The sequence below is a fragment of the Actinia tenebrosa genome, unplaced genomic scaffold, assembly GCF_029948245.1.
Source record: "Actinia tenebrosa isolate PJP-AT-01 unplaced genomic scaffold, QUT_ActTen_1.0 PGA_scaffold1__47_contigs__length_23844297, whole genome shotgun sequence".
Lineage (NCBI taxonomy): Eukaryota > Metazoa > Cnidaria > Anthozoa > Actiniaria > Actiniidae > Actinia > Actinia tenebrosa.
In genome coordinates this window covers 15661400-15681316 of record NW_028292578.1, presented here as the reverse complement: position 1 = coordinate 15681316, position 19917 = coordinate 15661400, and the positions used below count along the sequence as shown (strand labels likewise).

General features: G+C 40.0%; 3 protein-coding genes across 3 annotated transcripts; 2 read left to right on the top strand and 1 right to left on the bottom strand.

Moving 5' to 3' along the window:
• The first annotated feature begins 9229 nt into the window (after positions 1-9229).
• LOC116287080 (putative serine incorporator) lies at positions 9230-14832 on the top strand. The gene is made up of 6 exons (XM_031693691.2): positions 9230-9567; positions 10106-10331; positions 11130-11462; positions 11989-12060; positions 12263-12635; positions 13338-14832. The coding sequence occupies exons 1-6, from the start codon at positions 9337-9339 to the stop codon at positions 13480-13482; spliced, it is 1380 nt and encodes a 459-aa protein (XP_031549551.2). The 5' UTR covers positions 9230-9336; the 3' UTR covers positions 13483-14832.
• On the bottom strand, positions 14536-17223 carry LOC116287089 (MORN repeat-containing protein 3). The gene is made up of 5 exons (XM_031693701.2): positions 16990-17223; positions 16744-16895; positions 16285-16444; positions 15566-15750; positions 14536-15093 (listed from the first exon to the last, which is right to left on the bottom strand). Exons 1-5 carry the CDS (start codon positions 17132-17134, stop codon positions 15025-15027), a joined length of 711 nt encoding a protein of 236 aa, XP_031549561.1. The 5' UTR covers positions 17135-17223; the 3' UTR covers positions 14536-15024.
• A 123-nt stretch (positions 17224-17346) lies between these two features.
• LOC116287106 (G patch domain-containing protein 3) lies at positions 17347-19736 on the top strand. Its single transcript, XM_031693724.2, has 3 exons — positions 17347-17754; positions 17865-18707; positions 19258-19736. Exons 1-3 carry the CDS (start codon positions 17388-17390, stop codon positions 19692-19694), a joined length of 1647 nt encoding a protein of 548 aa, XP_031549584.2. The 5' UTR covers positions 17347-17387; the 3' UTR covers positions 19695-19736.
• Positions 19737-19917: the final 181 nt, after the last annotated feature.

The following is a 19917-nucleotide window of genomic DNA, read 5'->3' as shown; positions in this document are numbered from 1 at the left end:
ACGGATACGACATGATAATACAGGTACTTAATACCACTACGACTACAGGTACTACAACACTACAGGTGAATACAGATACTACCCCCCCCCCCCCCCAGGGTACTCGGATATCTACAGCTACTACAGAGTAGACAGGGGGTACTTACTGGTGACGTACACCGACTGAGGATATACCAGATCTTACAGGTTACGTACGGTATAAGGTTCTAACACCTACTAAGGTACTATAGATACACAGGTTACGACACCTACTACCAGGTACTACGGAAAAGAAATTACTAAACCTACTTACAGTACTACAGTCACTACAGGTACTAACGGGATAAACATCTATACAGTACTAACCTACAAGGTACTACACCTACTCCAGGAATATACGGTACTACGGATCACTACAGGACTTACAGGCAATACCGGTATACGGATTACTACAACCTAAGGACTACAGGTATTACTGGTACTACGGTACTACATCTACTACGGTCCTACACGATACTAAATGTTAATACACCTATACGGTACACAGTACTACGGCTACTACAGGTGACCACAGGTATACAGGTACTACGGTTACTACAGCTTCCTACAGTACTACACTATACGGATACACAGGTACTACGGATACTACAGGGTAATACAGGTACTACAGGTTCTCTTACGGATACACCCCTACTACCAGACTACAGTCACCGAACAGGTCAAACCCAGCCCACGAACCGAGGCTACAGTAACCTACTACCCTACACAGAGACACAGCAGGTCCGCACTATACCAATAACAAAACCACCCCCCCACCCCACAAACAACTCACAGGATTCAACGTCTTACGGATCCTAAATTCACAACACCATTACACCACCTACTACAGATACTACAGGTAACTAAGGTCTACGGATACTACACCTACTGACAGGTACTCCACGGTACTTACATACGGATATTACAGCCTACTTACAGATACTACACTACTACAGGGACTAAGGTTACAGGTTATACCACGGATATACAGGTACTTACACCGACTACAGTATCAGGTACTACAGGACTACCGACACAGGTCTACCGATTACCACACGGTACTATGGATTACGACGATACTACCAGGTATACACGGTTACTACGGATTAGATACCTACTACAGGTACTAAAGGGGTACTACGGAACTACACCTATAAGAGTTACTCAATACTACAGGACTACGGTCTACAGGCACTAACGGATACTACAGATACACAGGTACTAAACTACTCCACGGTGTACTACAGGTATACCACCTATACCGGGCGACTTACAGATACTACAGGTACTACGGGATACTGACAGTATTCTTACAGGCACTACGGAAACATACTACTACACCTACTACAGGGACGACAGATCTACACCTACTACAGGATACAGATCTACAGGACTACGTGAATAAGGATAACCGGTACTACGGTACTACCACCTTAGTATGGTACGTACAGAACTACAGGTACTTACAGGACTACAGTTACTACACCCCTACTCGGTACTATGGGACGACAGGCGGATACGGATACTCACATTACTACAGGTACTACAGGTACTACGGCTACCCTACCTACTACAGGCGAACCGGTACTAAGATACTACACCTACTACAGGCGCTACAACCTACTACAGGTACTGACGGATTCACAGGCAACTACGGAACTACAGATACTACAGGTTACTACACCCTACTACAGGTGGACTGGTATACAGGTACTCAATCTACACGGGGTTACTACCAGATTACTACAGGTATACGGATTATATCAGCTTATACAGAACGGACAGGTACTATGGTACTACAGCCTAATACGGAACTACAGATAACTACAGGTATTAATGGTACTAACGGGTTCACCACCTACTACGGGTACTATACTACGTTACTATACAGATACTACGGATACTACAGATACACTACTACAGGTTATCTACGGGACTACAAGGTATTCTACAGGTACAGCTCGGATACTACCACCTACTACATGGTACTACAGATTATACAGTATACACAGGGTACTAAAGGTACTACATTACTTACTACCTACTACAGATACTACCAGGTACCTACGGTACTACAGTACTACGGATACTACACATCTACTACACCACTTAGATATACACCTACTACAGGCAATACTACGGAAATATTACTACTACAGGTACTAAGATACTACACTACTACGATACGGATACTACAACCTACTAAGGACTACAGGTACTACAGGCTTACTAGACGGTACTCCAAGCAGAGACACAGGTTAAGGGTTCTGTACACCTACCGGATACAGGTACTACGGTACTACACCTACTACAGGTACTACAGATATACAGGTACTACAGGCTTATATACAGTTTACTACATACTACGGATACTACTACCTACGGGGGACCTACAGGTACTGCAAAGGTACTACAGGTACCTACAGGTACTACGACACTACTACAGGGTAATACAGATACTACAGGTACACCCTACTACGGATACTAGCATCTCCTTCCCCCCACTACTACCTACTACCTCGTTCTCGCCCAATCCGACCAAACCCTCCTCCGTTACTCGAATCTCCGTTCCGTCTTCTTTCCCCGCCTATTCCTCCCCTTGTCACAACTCTGCCTGTGGTCTTTTACTACAGGGTACTACAGGTACTACTACGGACACGATACTACATGTACTACTACTACGGGGTTAGGGTACAGGGGACTAGGAATACACCTACTCCAGGTACAGGTACACAGAGACTACAGGATACTACACTACCTACAGGTACTACAGGTACTACGGACGACAGATACTACCAACTACTACACTACTATAGATAGACAGGTACTACACGATACAGGCTTATACTACTTACTACAGGTACTACGGATACAGGCACTACACTACTACAGATACTACACCTAACAGGTACTAGGATTATACAGGCACTACTAAGGATACCTACTACAGATTACTACCCTCCTAAAGGTACTACAGAATACACGGTACTACATACTAACTACACCTACCTACAGGTACTACAGATACTCAGGTACTACGGATACTACAGATACTACTACTATACTACAGGTATACACTAATACCCTACTACAGGTACTAAGGTATTACTACGGTATACTACTACAGGTACACGGATATACTACTACGGGTACTAGGTGACTAACTACAGGTTACTACAGGTATAAGGATTACTTACCTACAGATACTTACACAGGTACTACGGTAGGGTACTACAGGTATACACACCTACTACGGGTACTACAGGTATACTACAGGTACTACACCTACCTACTACAGGTACTACTACACCACTACAGGTACTACAGATACTACAGGTACAACATATACACAGGATACTACAGAAGATATACAGGTATACTACAGGACTACTGGTACTACACCTACTACAGGTACTACAGAACTTACAGGTACTACGGATACGATTACTACAGACAAAGGTACTACTACGGATACTACCTACTACAGGTACTACAGGTACTACAGATACAGGTACGGTATACGAATACTACACCTACTACAGGTACTACACCGACTAAGGTAATACTACTACTACAGGTACTAAGGTACTACACTACTACGAGCTAGGGTACTACAGGTTTACTAAGGATACTACATACAGTATAGGGTACTACAGGTACTATACTACAGATACTACACTAAGGACTACAGGTACTACACCTACTAGGATACTAACCAGGATACTACAGGTACTACAGAAGACAGTCCTACAGGTACTACGGAGCCTAATTAGGGGGGGTACTACAGATACTACAGGTTCTACTACACCTACTAAATACACCTTACTTTACAGGTACTACAGGAACAGGTACTACAGGTATACAGGTACACAGGTACTACAGGTACAGGGACTACAGATACTACACCTACTACATAGATACAGGTACACAGTACTACAGGTACACAGGTACTACAGCCTATTCCGGATACAGATACTACAGCTTACTACAGGTTTTTACAACACTACACCTCTACACCTACATACTACATCTAATACACCTACTTACAGGTACTACCTACCCTGCTACAGGTACCTACAGGATACTACAGTTTATACACCGATACTACAGGTCTACTACAGGTACTACCACCCTACTACAGGTACTACATGGGTCTTACACCTACTAAGTACTACAGAACTACAGTATACGTACACGGAACCAGGTACTACGTACTACAGAGATATAAAGATTACTAACAGGATACTACATACTAGGGTATGGTACTACCACCTACAAAGGTACTACTACAGATACTACACCTACTACGGGTACTTCTGGGACCTACTACCGGGTACTACACCACTTACAGTACATAAGTTACACGGAGTACACTTACCTACTACCGGTATACTACTCGAGGTTACTACATAGGTATCTACGGATACTACAGGTGAATTACAGGTCCTACCCTACTACAGGCTACACACTAACCTACAGGTAATACAGATACAGGTACTACGGGGGGGGGGTGGGATACTAAGATACCAGAACGGACAGGTACGACGGTACTACAATATACGGCTACTACAGTATACTACTACACCCTACGGGTACTAATTACTACAGATACTACCTGTTCTACAGTATACACCTACAGTATACGGAGTACTAGGTATACGGATACCTAATCTATACCGATACTACAGGTTACCATACAGATACTACAGGTACGGATCTACAGGACTACTACAGGTATACGGATCACTACTAAGGTACTACGGACCTACTACAGGTACTACTACGGATACTACAGATACTACAGGTACTACACTACTACCGGTACTACACTACTACAAAGTACTACAGATACCACCTACTACAGTACTACAGATACTACAGGGTACTACAGGATACTACAGGTATACTACAGGGCTACAGGTACGGGTTACTACTACTACACTACCTACACATACTACAGGTACTACAGTACTACACTACTACACATACTACAGATACTACAGGTACTAAGGTACTACGGATTACTACAACTACAGGTACTACACCTACTACAGGTACTACCGATACACGATACTACACAGGTAATACAGACAGGTAACTACAGATACTACACCTACTACGGGTACTATGGGTACTACAGGTACTACGGATACTACACTACTACGGTACTACAGGTACTACAGGATACTACCTACTACAGGTACTACAGGTACTACGGGTACTACACCTACTACAGATACTACACCTACTACAGGTACTACGGTACTACAGGTACCTACAGGATACTACTATACAGGTACTACACCTACTACAGGTACTACAGGTACTACACCTACTACAGGTACTACAGATACTACAAGGTACTACGGATACTACAGATACTACAGATACGACAGGTACTACTGGTTACGTACGGATACTACACTACAGATACTACAGGTACTACTACTACAGGTACTACAGGGTTCTACACCTACTACGGTACTACAGATACTACAGGTACTACACCTACTACGGATACTACGGTACTACTGTACTACACCTACTACAGGTACTACAGATACTACAGGTACTACGGTACTACAGATACTACACCTACTACAGGTACTACTACAGGTACTACGGATACTACAGGTACTACAGGATACTACTAGGTACAGGTACTACAGGTACTACTGATACTACACCTACTACGGTACTACTACAGGTACTACGGGGTACTACAGATACTACCTAAGGTACTACACCTACTACAGGTACTACAGGTACTACATATAAGGTACACACTACAGGTACTACAGGTACTACAGATACTACACTACTACACTACTATACTACTACAGGTACTACAGGATACTACTACTACTACTACTACAGACTACTAAGGTACTACTACTACTACAGGTACTACAGATACTACAGGTACTACAGGTACTACGGATACTACACCTACTAACTACTACAGATACTACAGGTACTACAGGTACTACAAGTACTACGGATACTACATCTACTACACCTACTACAGATACTACAGGTACTACAGGTACTACGGATACTACACCTACTACAGGTACTACAGGTACTACGGATACTACACCTACTACAGATACTACACCTACTACAGGTACTACAGGTACTACAGGTACTACACGGATACTACAGGTACTACACCTACTACAGTTACTACAGGTACTACAGGTACTACACCTACTACAGGTACTACAGATACCACAGGTACTACGGATACTACAGATACTACAGGTACTACAGGTACTACGGATACTATACCTACTACAGGTACTACAGGTACTACGGATACTACACCTACTACAGATACTACACCTACTACAGGTACTACGGATACTACAGGCACTACGGATACTACAGATACTACAGGTACTAAACCTACTACAGGTACTACAGGTACTACACCTACTACAGGTACTACAGATACTACAGGTACTACGGATACTACAGATACTACAGGCACTACGGATACTACACCTACTACACCTACTACAGGTACTACAGATACTACACCTACTACAGGTACTACAGATACTACAGGTACTACGGATACTACGGATACTACAGGTACTACTGGTACTACACCTACTACAGGTACTACAGATACTACAGGTACTACAGGTACTACAGATACTACACCTACTACGGGTACTATGGGTACTACAGGTACTACGGATACTACACCTACTACAGGTACTACAGGTACTACGGATACACTACCTACTACAGGTACTACAGGTACTACGAATACTACACCTACTACAGATACTACACCTACTACAGGTACTACGGATACTACAGGCACTACGGATACTACAGATACTACAGGTACTACACCTACTACAGGTACTACAGGTACTACAACTACTACAGGTACTACAGATACTACAGGTACTACGGATACTACAGATACTACAGATACGACAGGTACTACTGGTACTACACCTACTACGGATACTACAGATACTACAGGTATTACTGGTACTACAGGTTCTACACCTACTACGGGTACTATAGATAACTACAGGTAACTGACACCTACTACAGGTACTAACGGATACTACATGTACTGAAACCTCACTACAGGTACTACGTACTTACAGGTACTACGGATACTACTATACTACAGAGTAATACACCTACTACAGGTACTACACCTACTACGGATACTACAGTCTACGGATACTACGTACTACAGGTACTACAGGTACTACTGATACTACAACCTACTACGGGTTAACTACAGGTATTACTGGTACTTACAGGTACGACACCTACTACGGGTACATACAGATACTACATGTACTACACCGACTCCGTACTACAGGTACTCGGATACTACAGGTATTACACATACTACAGGTACTACAGATACTACAGGTACTACTACTACATCATACTACACGGTACTACGGATACTACAGGTACTACGGATACTACACTACTACACCTACTACAGATACTACAGGTACTACAGGTACTACAGTACTACGGATACACTACACCTACTACAGATACTACAGGTACTACAGGTACTACGGATACACTAACCTACTACAGGTACTACAGGTACTACGGATACTACACCTACTACAGATACTACACCTACTACAGGTACTACGGATACTACAGGAACTACAGATACTACAGATACTACAGGTACTACACCTACTACTACAGGTACTACAACCTACTACAGGTACTACAGATACTACAGGTACTACGGATACTACAGATACTACAGGCACTACGGATACTACACCTACTACACCTACTACAGGTACTACAGATACTACACCTACTACAGGTACTACAGATACTACAGGTACTACGGATACTACAGATACTACAGGTACTACTGGTACTACACCTACTACGGATACTACAGATACTACAGGTATTACTGGTACTACAGGTTCTACACCTACTACGGGTACTATAGATACTACAGGTACTACACCTACTACAGGTACTACGGATACTACATGTACTACACCTACTACAGGTACTACAGTACTACAGGTACTACGGATACTACATCTACTACAGATACTACACCTACTACAGGTACTACACCTACTACGGATACTACAGGTACTACGGATACTACAGGTACTACAGGTACTACAGGTACTACGGATACTACACCTACTACGGGTACTACAGGTATTACTGGTACTACAGGTACTACACCTACTACGGGTACTACAGATACTACATGTACTACACCTACTACGGATACTACAGGTACTACGGATACTACAGGTACTACAGGTACTACAGGTACTACGGGTACTACAGATACTACATGTACTACACCTACTACGGATACTACAGGTACTACGGATACTACAGGTACTACAGGTACTACAGGTACTACGGATACTACACCTACTACAGGTACTACAGATACTACAGTACTACAGGTACTACGGATACTACACCTACTACACCTACTACAGATACTACAGGTACTACAGGTACTACAAGTACTACGGATACTACATCTACTACACCTACTACAGATACTACAGGTACTACAGGTACTACGGATACTACACCTACTACAGGTACTACAGGTACTACGGATACTACACCTACTACAGATACTACACCTACTACAGGTACTACAGGTACTACAGGTACTACACGGATACTACAGGTACTACACCTACTACAGTTACTACAGGTACTACAGGTACTACGGATACTACATCTACTACACCTACTACAGATACTACAGGTACTACAGATACTACAGGTACTACAGGTACTACAGGTACTACGGATACTACACCTACTACAGGTACTGCAGGTACTACAGGTACTACGGATACTACACCTACTACAGATACTACACCTACTACAGGTACTACAGGTACTACAGGTACTACACGGATACTACAGTTACTACACCTACTACAGTTACTACAGGTACTACAGGTATTACGGATACTACAGGTACTACATCTACTACACCTACTACATATACTACAGGTATTACTGGTACTACAGGTAATACACCTACCACGGGTACTACGGGTATTACACCAACTACATGTGCTGCCCCTACACGGATCACTAAAGGTGACACCGAACGATGCAACACTACCACAACACACAACCCCAAGATAGTGCCAATTCGTGTGGTCATACATGAAGTAACGACCTATCACCAGGTAAATTTGCCTGCACTTTCGGATCTTGTTCAATTCAGTCCGTCTGATTTCCTCGAAAAAAGATTGAAAAGTAGAGTATTTTCCTGTTCGCCTTTAAAATAATACTACGATGGGTGCCGTATTGGGTGCTTGTTCGGCAGCTTGTTGTGCAGCAAATCTTGCATGTTGCTGTGGTTCAGCTGCGTGTGGCTTGTGCTGCAAGTCTTGTCCAACATGCAGGAATTCGACGTCAACGAGAATTGTATACTCGTTGTTCCTTCTGTTTGGTCTAATTGCGTCATGTATCACTCTCATTCCTGGAATAAGAGAAAAACTGAATTCTATTCCCCACTTTTGTGAGGTAAGTTTAGGATCTAATCATTTTCTTAAAGCAAAAAGTGAACACAAAGGAAGCGTCGTGGACACAAATAAAATGCCAAAACGACATCCTCTTCCAACTGTAAAATCAGATTTTCTTAGTATTTAAATAACCAATATTCAACCAAAATACAGTACACGATAGTTAAGTTATTGCCGCTTTGATTTCTAGTCGAAGGCAGGCTTTTTTTCTCTTCGCGTTTTGGAAAAAATGAAATTAAAAGTGTTAACCACATTTCATCTTAATGTTGTTGTTGTTGTGGTTTAACTGAAAACAATATTTAAGCTGCCAATTTGCTTTTCGAATATTTTGCAAGTAATATAGAATTTACTGTTATTGCTTTATCATGTATTTTACATCCTTTATTTAGGAGGTGTTTTGTGTTTAATGACTGTGTTAATTGAAAGTAAATGGAAAAGTTGTATAATTGACTTACACAGACATCTCTCATTAGATTTTGCCAGTCATGGGTGAAATACAATCATGCTTCTAATATCGCATTATGTATCCTGTTTAATAGAAAACTGGTAGCACCTGTGATAATATTGTTGGATACCTGGCTGTCTACCGGATTGGACTGGGAATGGCAGCCTTCTTTTTGCTGTTTTGCATTATTATGTATGGAGTTTCCAACAGTAAGGACTGCCGAGCAGGTTTACATAATGGTTTTTGGGGGATCAAGATTCTCCTGTTCATTGGATTGATTGTTGGTGCTTTCTTCATCCCCAATGGACAATTCTCAGAAGGTTTGTCTGATTACTCCATATTAAAGAGTGTACTGAAGGCGAACATGCTGAAGCTTGTGCAGAACTTTAGTAGCATCATATTCATTATATTATAGCATCTTAGTGGTGAGAGGGTTGTGACCTGGGCTTGATTCCAGCAGGGCTTGATGTCATATGTAATTAATAGAGTTGCTTGTCAGGGTACCCTTGTCTGTTCTCTTCTATACATAGAGGCTTTTAAGTATAAATTGCATCAGTCAAAAGACTATCCAGCATTTGTATAAACCTACTAATGTTCTATCACCAATTCTGTGCTCTGTTTGGCTAAGTTACTATAGTGGTATATTAATGATCATTGGTTGTGGAGCACCCTAAAAGTGGAGAGGGTCTAAGATTGTGAAATATATGAGATTAGTTTGGGGAAACGTGGGAAGGGGGGGCTAAGATCGATTGGAAAATATAGAAATCTATTTTGTGAAAAGGGAAATAGTGGGGGAGGGGAGGGAGTTGTAACCCCCCTGCCCCACCCCATCCACTGCCCCTGATGATGATAGCGAAAATTAGTTGTATGCATTTATTTGGCTGATTAGTAGGTTTAGACTGAAAACATCTGTCTACCACCGCATAGGCTATTGACTCATAGACCATTCGGGCTGTAGGTCTATTCGTTAATTATTCATTGTTTTTAATTGAACTTGGATGCATACTGTCAGCATTTTGAGGATTGAGAACCTGCTTTAGAACCATGTTGTATTTTATGGTGAGCATGCATGGATTACTTTATTAACTTGAGTCATGTTTGAAATTTAATCTTCACAGTTTGGATGTACGTTGGATTGGTTGGTGCATTTCTCTTCATAATCATCCAACTCATCTTGCTCGTTGACTTTGCTCACTCATGGAACAGCTCCTGGGTTGAAAAGATGGAGGAGTCAGGATCCAAAATCTGGGCAGTCCTTCTCCTGAGCTTCACCTTCTTGATGTATGGAATCTCCATTGCCGGAACTGTGTGCCTCTATGTTTACTTCACTGTTTCTGATGTATCATCCTGCCATACTAACAAGTTCTTTATCAGTTTTAACCTTATCCTATGTGTGGTGGCATCTGTTCTAGCTATTCACCCCAAGGTCCAAGAACAGCTCCCAACATCAGGTACAAAAGCTTATATATTTTATCATCTGATGTACTTAAAAAAATGGCCAAACATCAGTCCCTAGTCATGATTACAGGGCAAAGTAGTTTTAGCTTAGTCATGCTTCATTCCTGGCTAAAGGTTATTGGTGAAAATGACTGGCAAGACATACTGTAGATTTAACCGGACAAGTCCCAGTTCTTGCAAGGCATTGTGCGATGTGAGGCCATTATTTTAAGCCCTCATCTGTTCTCATCAATCAAGCTGCCAATCCATCCATCTGTCCATCAATCTTCACACCCATTCATCCATCAATCTTCACACCCATTCATCCATACTTTCATCCCTCCAACAATCTATTTATCTGGATGTCTACAGATCCATACATCTCCCCACCCATTCATTTATCCCCTCCTCCCCATTCTTCCAATTATTATCCACCACTTCGTCTGTCTCCATCCTTTCGTCTGTCCACCTCTCTATTATTCCATCCATCAATTTGGTTACTTTAATTCATTTTTTCCCCATTGTTTCATATATTTATAGGTCTGTTACAGTCTTCTGTTGTAACCCTATATACAGTATTTTTGACATGGTCAGCCCTTTCCTATCAACCAGGTAGGCTCACTTTACACAAATAATACCAATCTAATGAGTCTGTGTAAAAATGGCTAACATATTTTTGCCTTATTATTGACAACTGAAACTTCACTTCAAATGTGGTGGTGACTGTCAACGTTGTTAGTTGTGGGTGATAAACATCTGATCAACAAAACATCTTGAGTCCTGAACCTTTTTGTTATCATTTTATTTACCTCAGATAAAAACTGCAACTTCATGTATTCAAGCCAAATCAAAGTGGGAGGACTTGACAGTCAAGCTGTCATTGGAGTCATCCTCATGTTCCTAATGGTCATCTATGCTAGTATTCGCACTTCCAGCAACTCACAGGTTGGACGGCTTGGCATGAACAAGAACAGTAGAGGAAGCCCTGCAAGCCTTGATACAGAGCAAACGGTCATAGATGGACCAGGAGAGACCAGAAGTGATGTTGGCCTGGTAGAACAAGGAGGAAGTGACCCAAAAGTATATGATGATGAAGAAAGTGGGGTGGCATATAGTTACTCCTTTTATCATTTCATGCTGTTCCTGGCAAGTCTGTACGTTATGATGACTCTGACAGACTGGTACAAGTAAGTGCATGTTTATTTATTATCTATGGGGTATTCCTACTAAACCTAGGGAGAACAAAAAACAAAAAGAAAGGCTCATAGATTAGAATAAAATCAGGTAGTATCCTCTTTTCCTGCTCCAAGATTTTGCCGCTGCTTTGTTTTTGGTTATTTTTAAAATAACAGGGTCTTAATTAATTTTAGAAAAAGTAGGAGAAGATCATCAACTGCCAGAGAAACATGGAGACCATGTGAACAGTTTACAGTTATTACTAAGGGGAAGCATGGGTGGCATGCACTGCTAATGCGCAGCCTCTAACCAATATTACTAGGGTTCAAGCCCTGGCAGGATGGGTATCGTATGTGAGTTGAGTTGTTTGTTGGTTCCTTCCTGTGCTTCGAGGGTTTTTCCTCCTGGTTCTCCTCCCTCCACAAAAAGCAACTAGCTTCTATATCTAATTCAATCTATCAGCTGCTTTATCAATTGGGTTTATCAAACCTGTTAGGCAATAATTAAAAAAACCATCCACCCAGGATTTGTAAACACATTAGATTTTTTTAAAGTTATTAATAGCGGTAGTTTAAGCCAGAGAATTTTGCTCAAGTGTAAACCAGAGCATTCTCCCTTCCCTGCCCTTAAATGAAAACCCTGGAAAAAATTTTATCCATTGTGTAGAGAGATTTAGCTAAATTTTTAACACAAGTTTATGGTTGTTTTGATAGGCCTGGCAAATCTGCCAGCTTCGATCAGCTAAGCTACAGTGAAGCAGCAGTATGGATCAAGATGGTGTCCAGTTGGCTGTGCTTATTGGTTTACACCTGGACTCTGATAGCACCAGCTCTCTTCCCTGACAGGGACTTCTCTTAAATTACAACTTCTTCCAAATGATGACAAAATGAGAAAAGAGAAGAGGGATGTGAATGTGTTCTTTCCATATTTACTTGTTGGGACTAGCTTGAAAAAAAAACATTGAACCTCCACACAAATTGAACCAAGGAAAAGGAAAAAAAATCGAACATTGGACCTACAGCACTTCTCAATCGCACGCAAAATTGTACAATTTTCTGTCACAACAAATAAAGAGTTTTGGTGGTTGTCAATCAAAGTGTTTCCATAAATAACATTGTTGTAACATGCACCTATATGGACTGTTATGGAATTGCCTTGCTTGGCATCCACCAAAACCCACTTCGCAGTTAAAGGCAATGTTGTATGATTGAGATATTGATATCTGCGTGGTAGGTTACAATTTGTAGTTTCAGAAAGTTAGAATCTAGTCATAAGTTTGATTATTGCATTTGGAGTTTTTGCCTTTTCATAAGTTTATTGTATTGGCATCAGCTATGTATTGTGCTGTTCATAGAATGTTTATTGTAGCTGACCAATAGGTTCTTGGCTAGTGCTCAGCTGCTGTCAGGGATATGAATTATAAAGAGATATTTGTCAAATATATTTTAGTGAATGTTATAGCTAATCTAGGTCACGTGTGACCAATAATTCCGAGAAGTCAAATGTAGATTTCAAGACTTCATATTTTAGTTTCAAATCTCCAATCAGCCGACTCTGATATTTCAAATACCATTCAGTAAAAAATTAAGTTTTGAACATGCAATCAGGAATGATTGTGAAATATTATCAAAAAAGAATTCACTTCAAAACCACATCACTGAGAATTAGCAACCACATGGCTGAGAATTAGCTTGAAATTTTGTATTTTTTAAGTTAAAAGTAATTGCATCGCCAGAGTCGAGTGTTGACAGAGCTGCTGAAAGTCCAATCAAAACGTTAGAAATACTGGTCCCACGTGATGTAGATTAACTGTAATTGCATAAGAAGAGATAACTAGCTAAAAACTAGAGTAAGCTGCGTCGGTGTTTCTAATGAAACAGTAATGATAAAAAGGTAAATTATACACCTTGAAAAAAATGAAAAAATTTACTGACATTTCAGACGCTAGTCCTTCATCGGAGTAAAAGCATATCTGCTAGCTAATTTAAACAAGTAGTGATATATATGTGTATGGCATGCACTCTAAGCCAATATATATCAAGATGATCTTTTTTATAAATAAACACTTGAAATTCATACTAATTTATTTTGTTAAGAATGATAATAATGTACATGTAGATTTATTAACAAAATATATAAACTAAAGATATTAGACTATCAGTATGTACATTATCATAATTAGAATAAAGATCATGAGAAATGCAAATATTTACAGTATCAATCTGAAGGTTCTTTAAAACTTTAAGAAATCTTAGAGCAAGTTGAAATTTTTATCATTATCTTTTTAAGTGTCTTCATCTTCTTTCATTCTACATTTTTCCTATCTTGAGCTAATGAACCATTCCTTCCTTTCATTTTTTCGTTCGTTTAATAATAAGAATTTGATCAGAAAAATTGATATCACTGTTGATCATCAAGAAATGATTCCTCTGTTTCTTTAAGAACAGTCTTGAGATCTTGTAATTTACACTAAAATGAAAATAATTAGCAACAATGAGTGACTTGTGTTCCATAATCCCAAGAGGAAAATAATGTGGAAATATCCCCTACTCATTTTACACTAATACACAATTTGCTGTGACTAATAATTATTAACTTTGACTGTAATATGGAACCCTATAATGGACATAATTAACAGGATGACATGGATGGCTCTCAGGTCCAGGGTTTGAATCCCAGTAGCTGTGTGTTAGCTGAGTTGGTTGGTTCTATTCAATTTTTCCTCCCTCCCCTCAAACTGACTCTAACTAATTCAAACTGGTTACAGCTAAGCTCCAGGGACCTTAATACATTGACTGTATTGGGCTGCCAGAGGTACCTTCTCATTGCTTTCAGTTTGACCCCAATAAGCTGCACCTCTGCTGTACATGAGGAAGGTTAATAGCAAAAAAAAATTTGTATGGAATTTTACTTGGCCAGTTACAGTGAAAACAAACTGTACCTCTGGAAGAGGATAAGTTGTAGGGCTGGGGGCTCCCTCACGACCAAAATCTTCCATGCTTCCACATTTTGGGATATCTTCAACCCATACTCCTGAATAAACTTGTCCTTTGTCTAAGTAGAAGAAATTTCCTTTTCCATGCTTTTTCCCATTTTTCCATTCTCCTTCATAACGATTTTCATTTGCTAGGAATAAAATATCAAAGTAAGGCAAAAATACAATTTATAGTATTGAGCTCATTTGTAGGACATAAACACATGACTGTTACTGAATGGCAAAAAAATTCAAACTTGCCCAATTACTAATGCCATATCGTAAACCTTTTTCTAAATGCTTTTTTTCCTTTAAGGTACTTTTTGATTTCAAGATACAAAGCAATTATTAAAGTTTGTACATGTACCATCCAGCAGAGCCATCCCCATGGGGACCTTTGGCTGAATTGATTTATAATCAAAATAATATATCAGCATGCCTTACTGTTTTTTTGCAAATGGCCTCTAGAGGTTTTGCACCATCAGGTGATGGCAGCCATGTTAGATGGCAGAAACAAATATATGATCGTTTAATTTACATGAGAATAAATTCAATTCCTAAGAGCAAAGGGATTTTATTGTTTCGCCATGCAACCACAGGCAGCCCAAGCTCCATTATGGGAGTGGGCATGTGATCCTAAACAGAATCATGTGAAACACAGGTAGCCTAATTCATACAATGCTTACCTAATCTTAACATTCCATCACCATTTCTCTTGTCATCATACCATTCACCTTCATAGACTGCTCCATCAGCATAATACATACGACCCCATCCACTGCGCTGATCTGCATACCACTCCCCTTCATAATACTCATTTGCTGAATAAAAATTTGTTCCATATCCCTAAGTGGAAAAATTGATGTTGGTTTTAAACTAGAAAATTAATCCAGAAGTAGACCCCTTTGCAGGCAGAGCCAGGAAACTCTTGTGTTTCATTGGCAATGAGCCCACCATAGAGTTATACACGCTAGAGAATGGACTTAGATAGAGTTGCCTGCAAAGGAGGCTGTGTCAGAAGGTCGTTATACCCATATTATTTTCATAATCCACAGTTGTTTTTTTTGGGAGGGGGGGAAGGGAGGGGGGAGAGGGTTGTTTACCAATCACACCATATTTGAACAACAGACATCTCGTTAACTTACGTGTCTTTTGTCATTTTTCCATCCGCCTGAATAGATTTTTCTAAACCCAGTGCCGTCTCGCACACTGTATGTCCCAAAGCCGCATCTTCTGTCATCTTTCCAATCGCCGTCATAGATTGTACGACTCTTCTTCCACTGCATTGTTCCTTTGCCTGCCACACAAGTCAAAGAAAGAAAAGACGATCAATAATCGTCCGAACCTAGCAAATTTTATAACATTTGGTGGACGATGAGTTATAAGCTCACCGTTCTTTTTGTTGTTGTTCCATTCTCCCGTGTACTGATCTCCATTTACCGAATAAACCGTATTATGTACGCCTTTCTTCTGCGCCTTGTAGTCCCACTCCTTCCAGAGAGGCTCAGTAGTCTTGGGATGCTTAGTTATCGGCATATTTAAAGCTATTTATCAAGTGCAGCAGCGATGAACTTCTGATCATCGAATCCAATGTTCACAAAAACATGGCTTACAACTTGGAGGAACTGTTGCTAGGTTACAGTAATCTCATACCCCAAGTGCATTCTGGGTGTTTATGAGCCTGCAGAATGATCAGCAGTTTTACATCGAAAAGTATGACGTATTATTTTCGTTTTCAAAATGGCGGACAGAGGTAACAAAAAATTTGACTTGTAAACGTTTTCTAAGAATGGACGAAGAAAAGGACCATCAAAATACAGAAAATGATCGAATTTGCTATGGTATAGTCGGAAACATTCTAACAGAGCTTCATTCAGCTGATGTTCGTGCGTTCTTTTCCCAGTTTGTGGAGGAGAAGGGGTTCTTGTGTTTTCATTATCGACACAGACCCGAAGTTCAAAAAGATGACAAGCAAAGAAATTCTACGCAGGACAAGAAGGAAATTCCAAATACTTGCTGTTGTATCGTAAAACTATACGAGGACAAAATGGACGGGTTTATTAAGGCGTATAATGGGGAAAACTGGGTTGATAAAACGGGAAAATTGTTCAGTCAAAAAGCTCGTATTTCAAAAATACGATTGAATTGCATCTTTGGTAAGTAAGCTAACAGCTGTAATGGAAAAGACTTTTATTCAATCCTTCTCTCATCTTTGTGTTTTTATGTTATTGTTGCGATGCTTATTATTATTATTATTCTTTTCCAGATGATAGTGAAAGTCATTACCTAACAAAACAAGAAAAACTACAGAACACAAGAACCAGAGAAGAATTTGCACAAGATGACTTGAAAAGGCTCCCAGAACTTAACCCTCCATCTATTATGCCAAATGGCAATGTTGGAACACCTTTGTGCGTTTTCATAGACCTAATTCGAAAATGCAAATTTCCTCCACACTTGATTAAGAAATTGGGATTGACTTTTCCAAGATGTAAGAAACGAAAATATGGGAATGTGCCATTTGATTATGGATATCTGGGAGGAAATGATGAACAAAATGATGACAATGATGAGAGAGTTGATTCTCGGCTATCTCATGAATCAACATTAGAAATACCAAAGACTACTGATGTTAAGGAAACTGGTGAAAAAAGTGTAGACAGCAAAAGGGAATTTAGATATGCTTGTGACATCAAAAACTCATCTGATTCAAGTGATTCCACACAAAGCACTAGTCATAACCAAAAATCAGACATTCTTCGAAAACCAAGTGAAATTTTAAACTGCAGTTATTCTACCAACAAAAAATCCAAGAGATCTTTTAAGGGGAATAATTCTCAACTGGATGAAAATACGAGCGAGAAAGATAGCTCTGATGGTGAACTTGAGGAATGGGACAGACATGAAGCTCTTCACAATGATGTGACAAGCCAAGAAAGGACTAAAGAAAGACTCTTTGAGGATTACATTGAACTGAAGTGGGAAAAGGGAGGAAGTGGTCTTGTGTGGTATACAGATGCAGCATTTTGGAAACAACAAGAGGAAGCTGATTTTGATGAAGAGACAGTGGATGACTGGGATGTTGATATGAGCATCTATGAGGAAGAAGGTGAATAATGTTTACATCCCTTTTGTTCTCTTTTTTTCCCTTTAGCAAAGGACTGCTGCACATATTTTCTTTGCACTCACTGTCCCAGTACTACTCTTCCCAGTCTAGACCGAGGCAGTTGTGCTTTTTTTATCGCGTTCTTAGCATCTTTTATGTGATCCAGGAGTACATTTCAAATCGGTCACGTGATGCCAATGTTTTACAACGTGGACAAGTTTTTTACACCACGTGATCAAAATTCAGTCAAGTTTTAATCACGTAGTGTAAAAACTTGTCCACATGGTGTTACATTGGCATCACGTTGTCAGTTTTAAATGTACTTCTGAATTACATAACAGACGCTACAAAGGCCTTTAAAAAATTCCAGCTGCCTCGGTCTACTGAGAAGAGTAGTAATACCCGTAAATGTTTTACCTCTGAATTTACTGTCCTGTTGCTACTCCGTGATGTTTCCTTGCTTTTCATACCCACCCCAGTTGGAAACCCGCCCCCCACCCCATGACTGTTAATATTGATAGTCATAGTTAACATTTTTCTATATACCTTCTAGATGGTGGTGACACGGATGCTAGAGCTTTGCTTCAGCTAAGATTAGAAGAACAATGGAGAAAAGGAAAAAATATTGATTTGAACAAAGTTGGAAGTTTTGAAAAACATACCAGAGGCATTGCAGGACAAGTCATGAGGAAGCAAGGCTGGAAAGAAGGACAAAGTCTAGGTTCTTCGCAGGTAGGGATAACAGAACCTATTCCTAGTGATGGCCAAAAGCCAAAAAGTAAAAGAGGACTGGGCTACTATGGAGAGAAACTAAAACGATTTCACAAGAGAGCAAGACCAACCAGAGAAGCAGTAATTTCTACTGTTTATGACGAGAAAGAAGAAAAAAGTGCAGAACTTTTTCAGTCTGAGGGTCCATATGCAATCAAATATAGAGACAGTATTGAATTTGTGCCTGAGAAAGAAACAGCTTCTACAAATAAAAAATAAGCATTTGTATAAGTGTTTGCCTACTAAATGTTAACAAAAATATTTTATGACAAATGTGTGGATCATGTATAAAAATAATTCTTGGTATCATATCATTTTACAGCCATTGTCTTAATCACATGTTATGTTTTCTTAATCACATGTTTATGTTGTGAGGAACAAGGTTTTGGTGGACGTCATTCACAAGGCATTTCCATAACATTGTCAGAAAACACAAAGCTAT

Excerpts from the sequence above, each read along its gene's own strand:
- LOC116287080 (XM_031693691.2), top strand. The coding sequence starts at position 9,337 with ATGGGTGCCGTATTGGGTGCTTGTTCGGCAGCTTGTTGTGCAGCAAAT. Across the intron at positions 9,568-10,105 it reads CTATTCCCCACTTTTGTGAG|AAAACTGGTAGCACCTGTGA; the intron begins GTAAGTTTAGGA and ends CCTGTTTAATAG. Across the intron at positions 10,332-11,129 it reads CAATGGACAATTCTCAGAAG|TTTGGATGTACGTTGGATTG; the intron begins GTTTGTCTGATT and ends TAATCTTCACAG.
- LOC116287089 (XM_031693701.2), bottom strand. The coding sequence starts at position 17,134 with ATGCCGATAACTAAGCATCCCAAGACTACTGAGCCTCTCTGGAAGGAG. Across the intron at positions 16,896-16,989 it reads GAACAACAACAAAAAGAACG|GCAAAGGAACAATGCAGTGG; the intron begins GTGAGCTTATAA and ends CTTGTGTGGCAG. Across the intron at positions 15,751-16,284 it reads TGATGGAATGTTAAGATTAG|CAAATGAAAATCGTTATGAA; the intron begins GTAAGCATTGTA and ends TTTTATTCCTAG.
- LOC116287106 (XM_031693724.2), top strand. The coding sequence starts at position 17,388 with ATGGACGAAGAAAAGGACCATCAAAATACAGAAAATGATCGAATTTGC. Across the intron at positions 17,755-17,864 it reads ACGATTGAATTGCATCTTTG|ATGATAGTGAAAGTCATTAC; the intron begins GTAAGTAAGCTA and ends ATTCTTTTCCAG. Across the intron at positions 18,708-19,257 it reads GAGCATCTATGAGGAAGAAG|ATGGTGGTGACACGGATGCT; the intron begins GTGAATAATGTT and ends TATACCTTCTAG.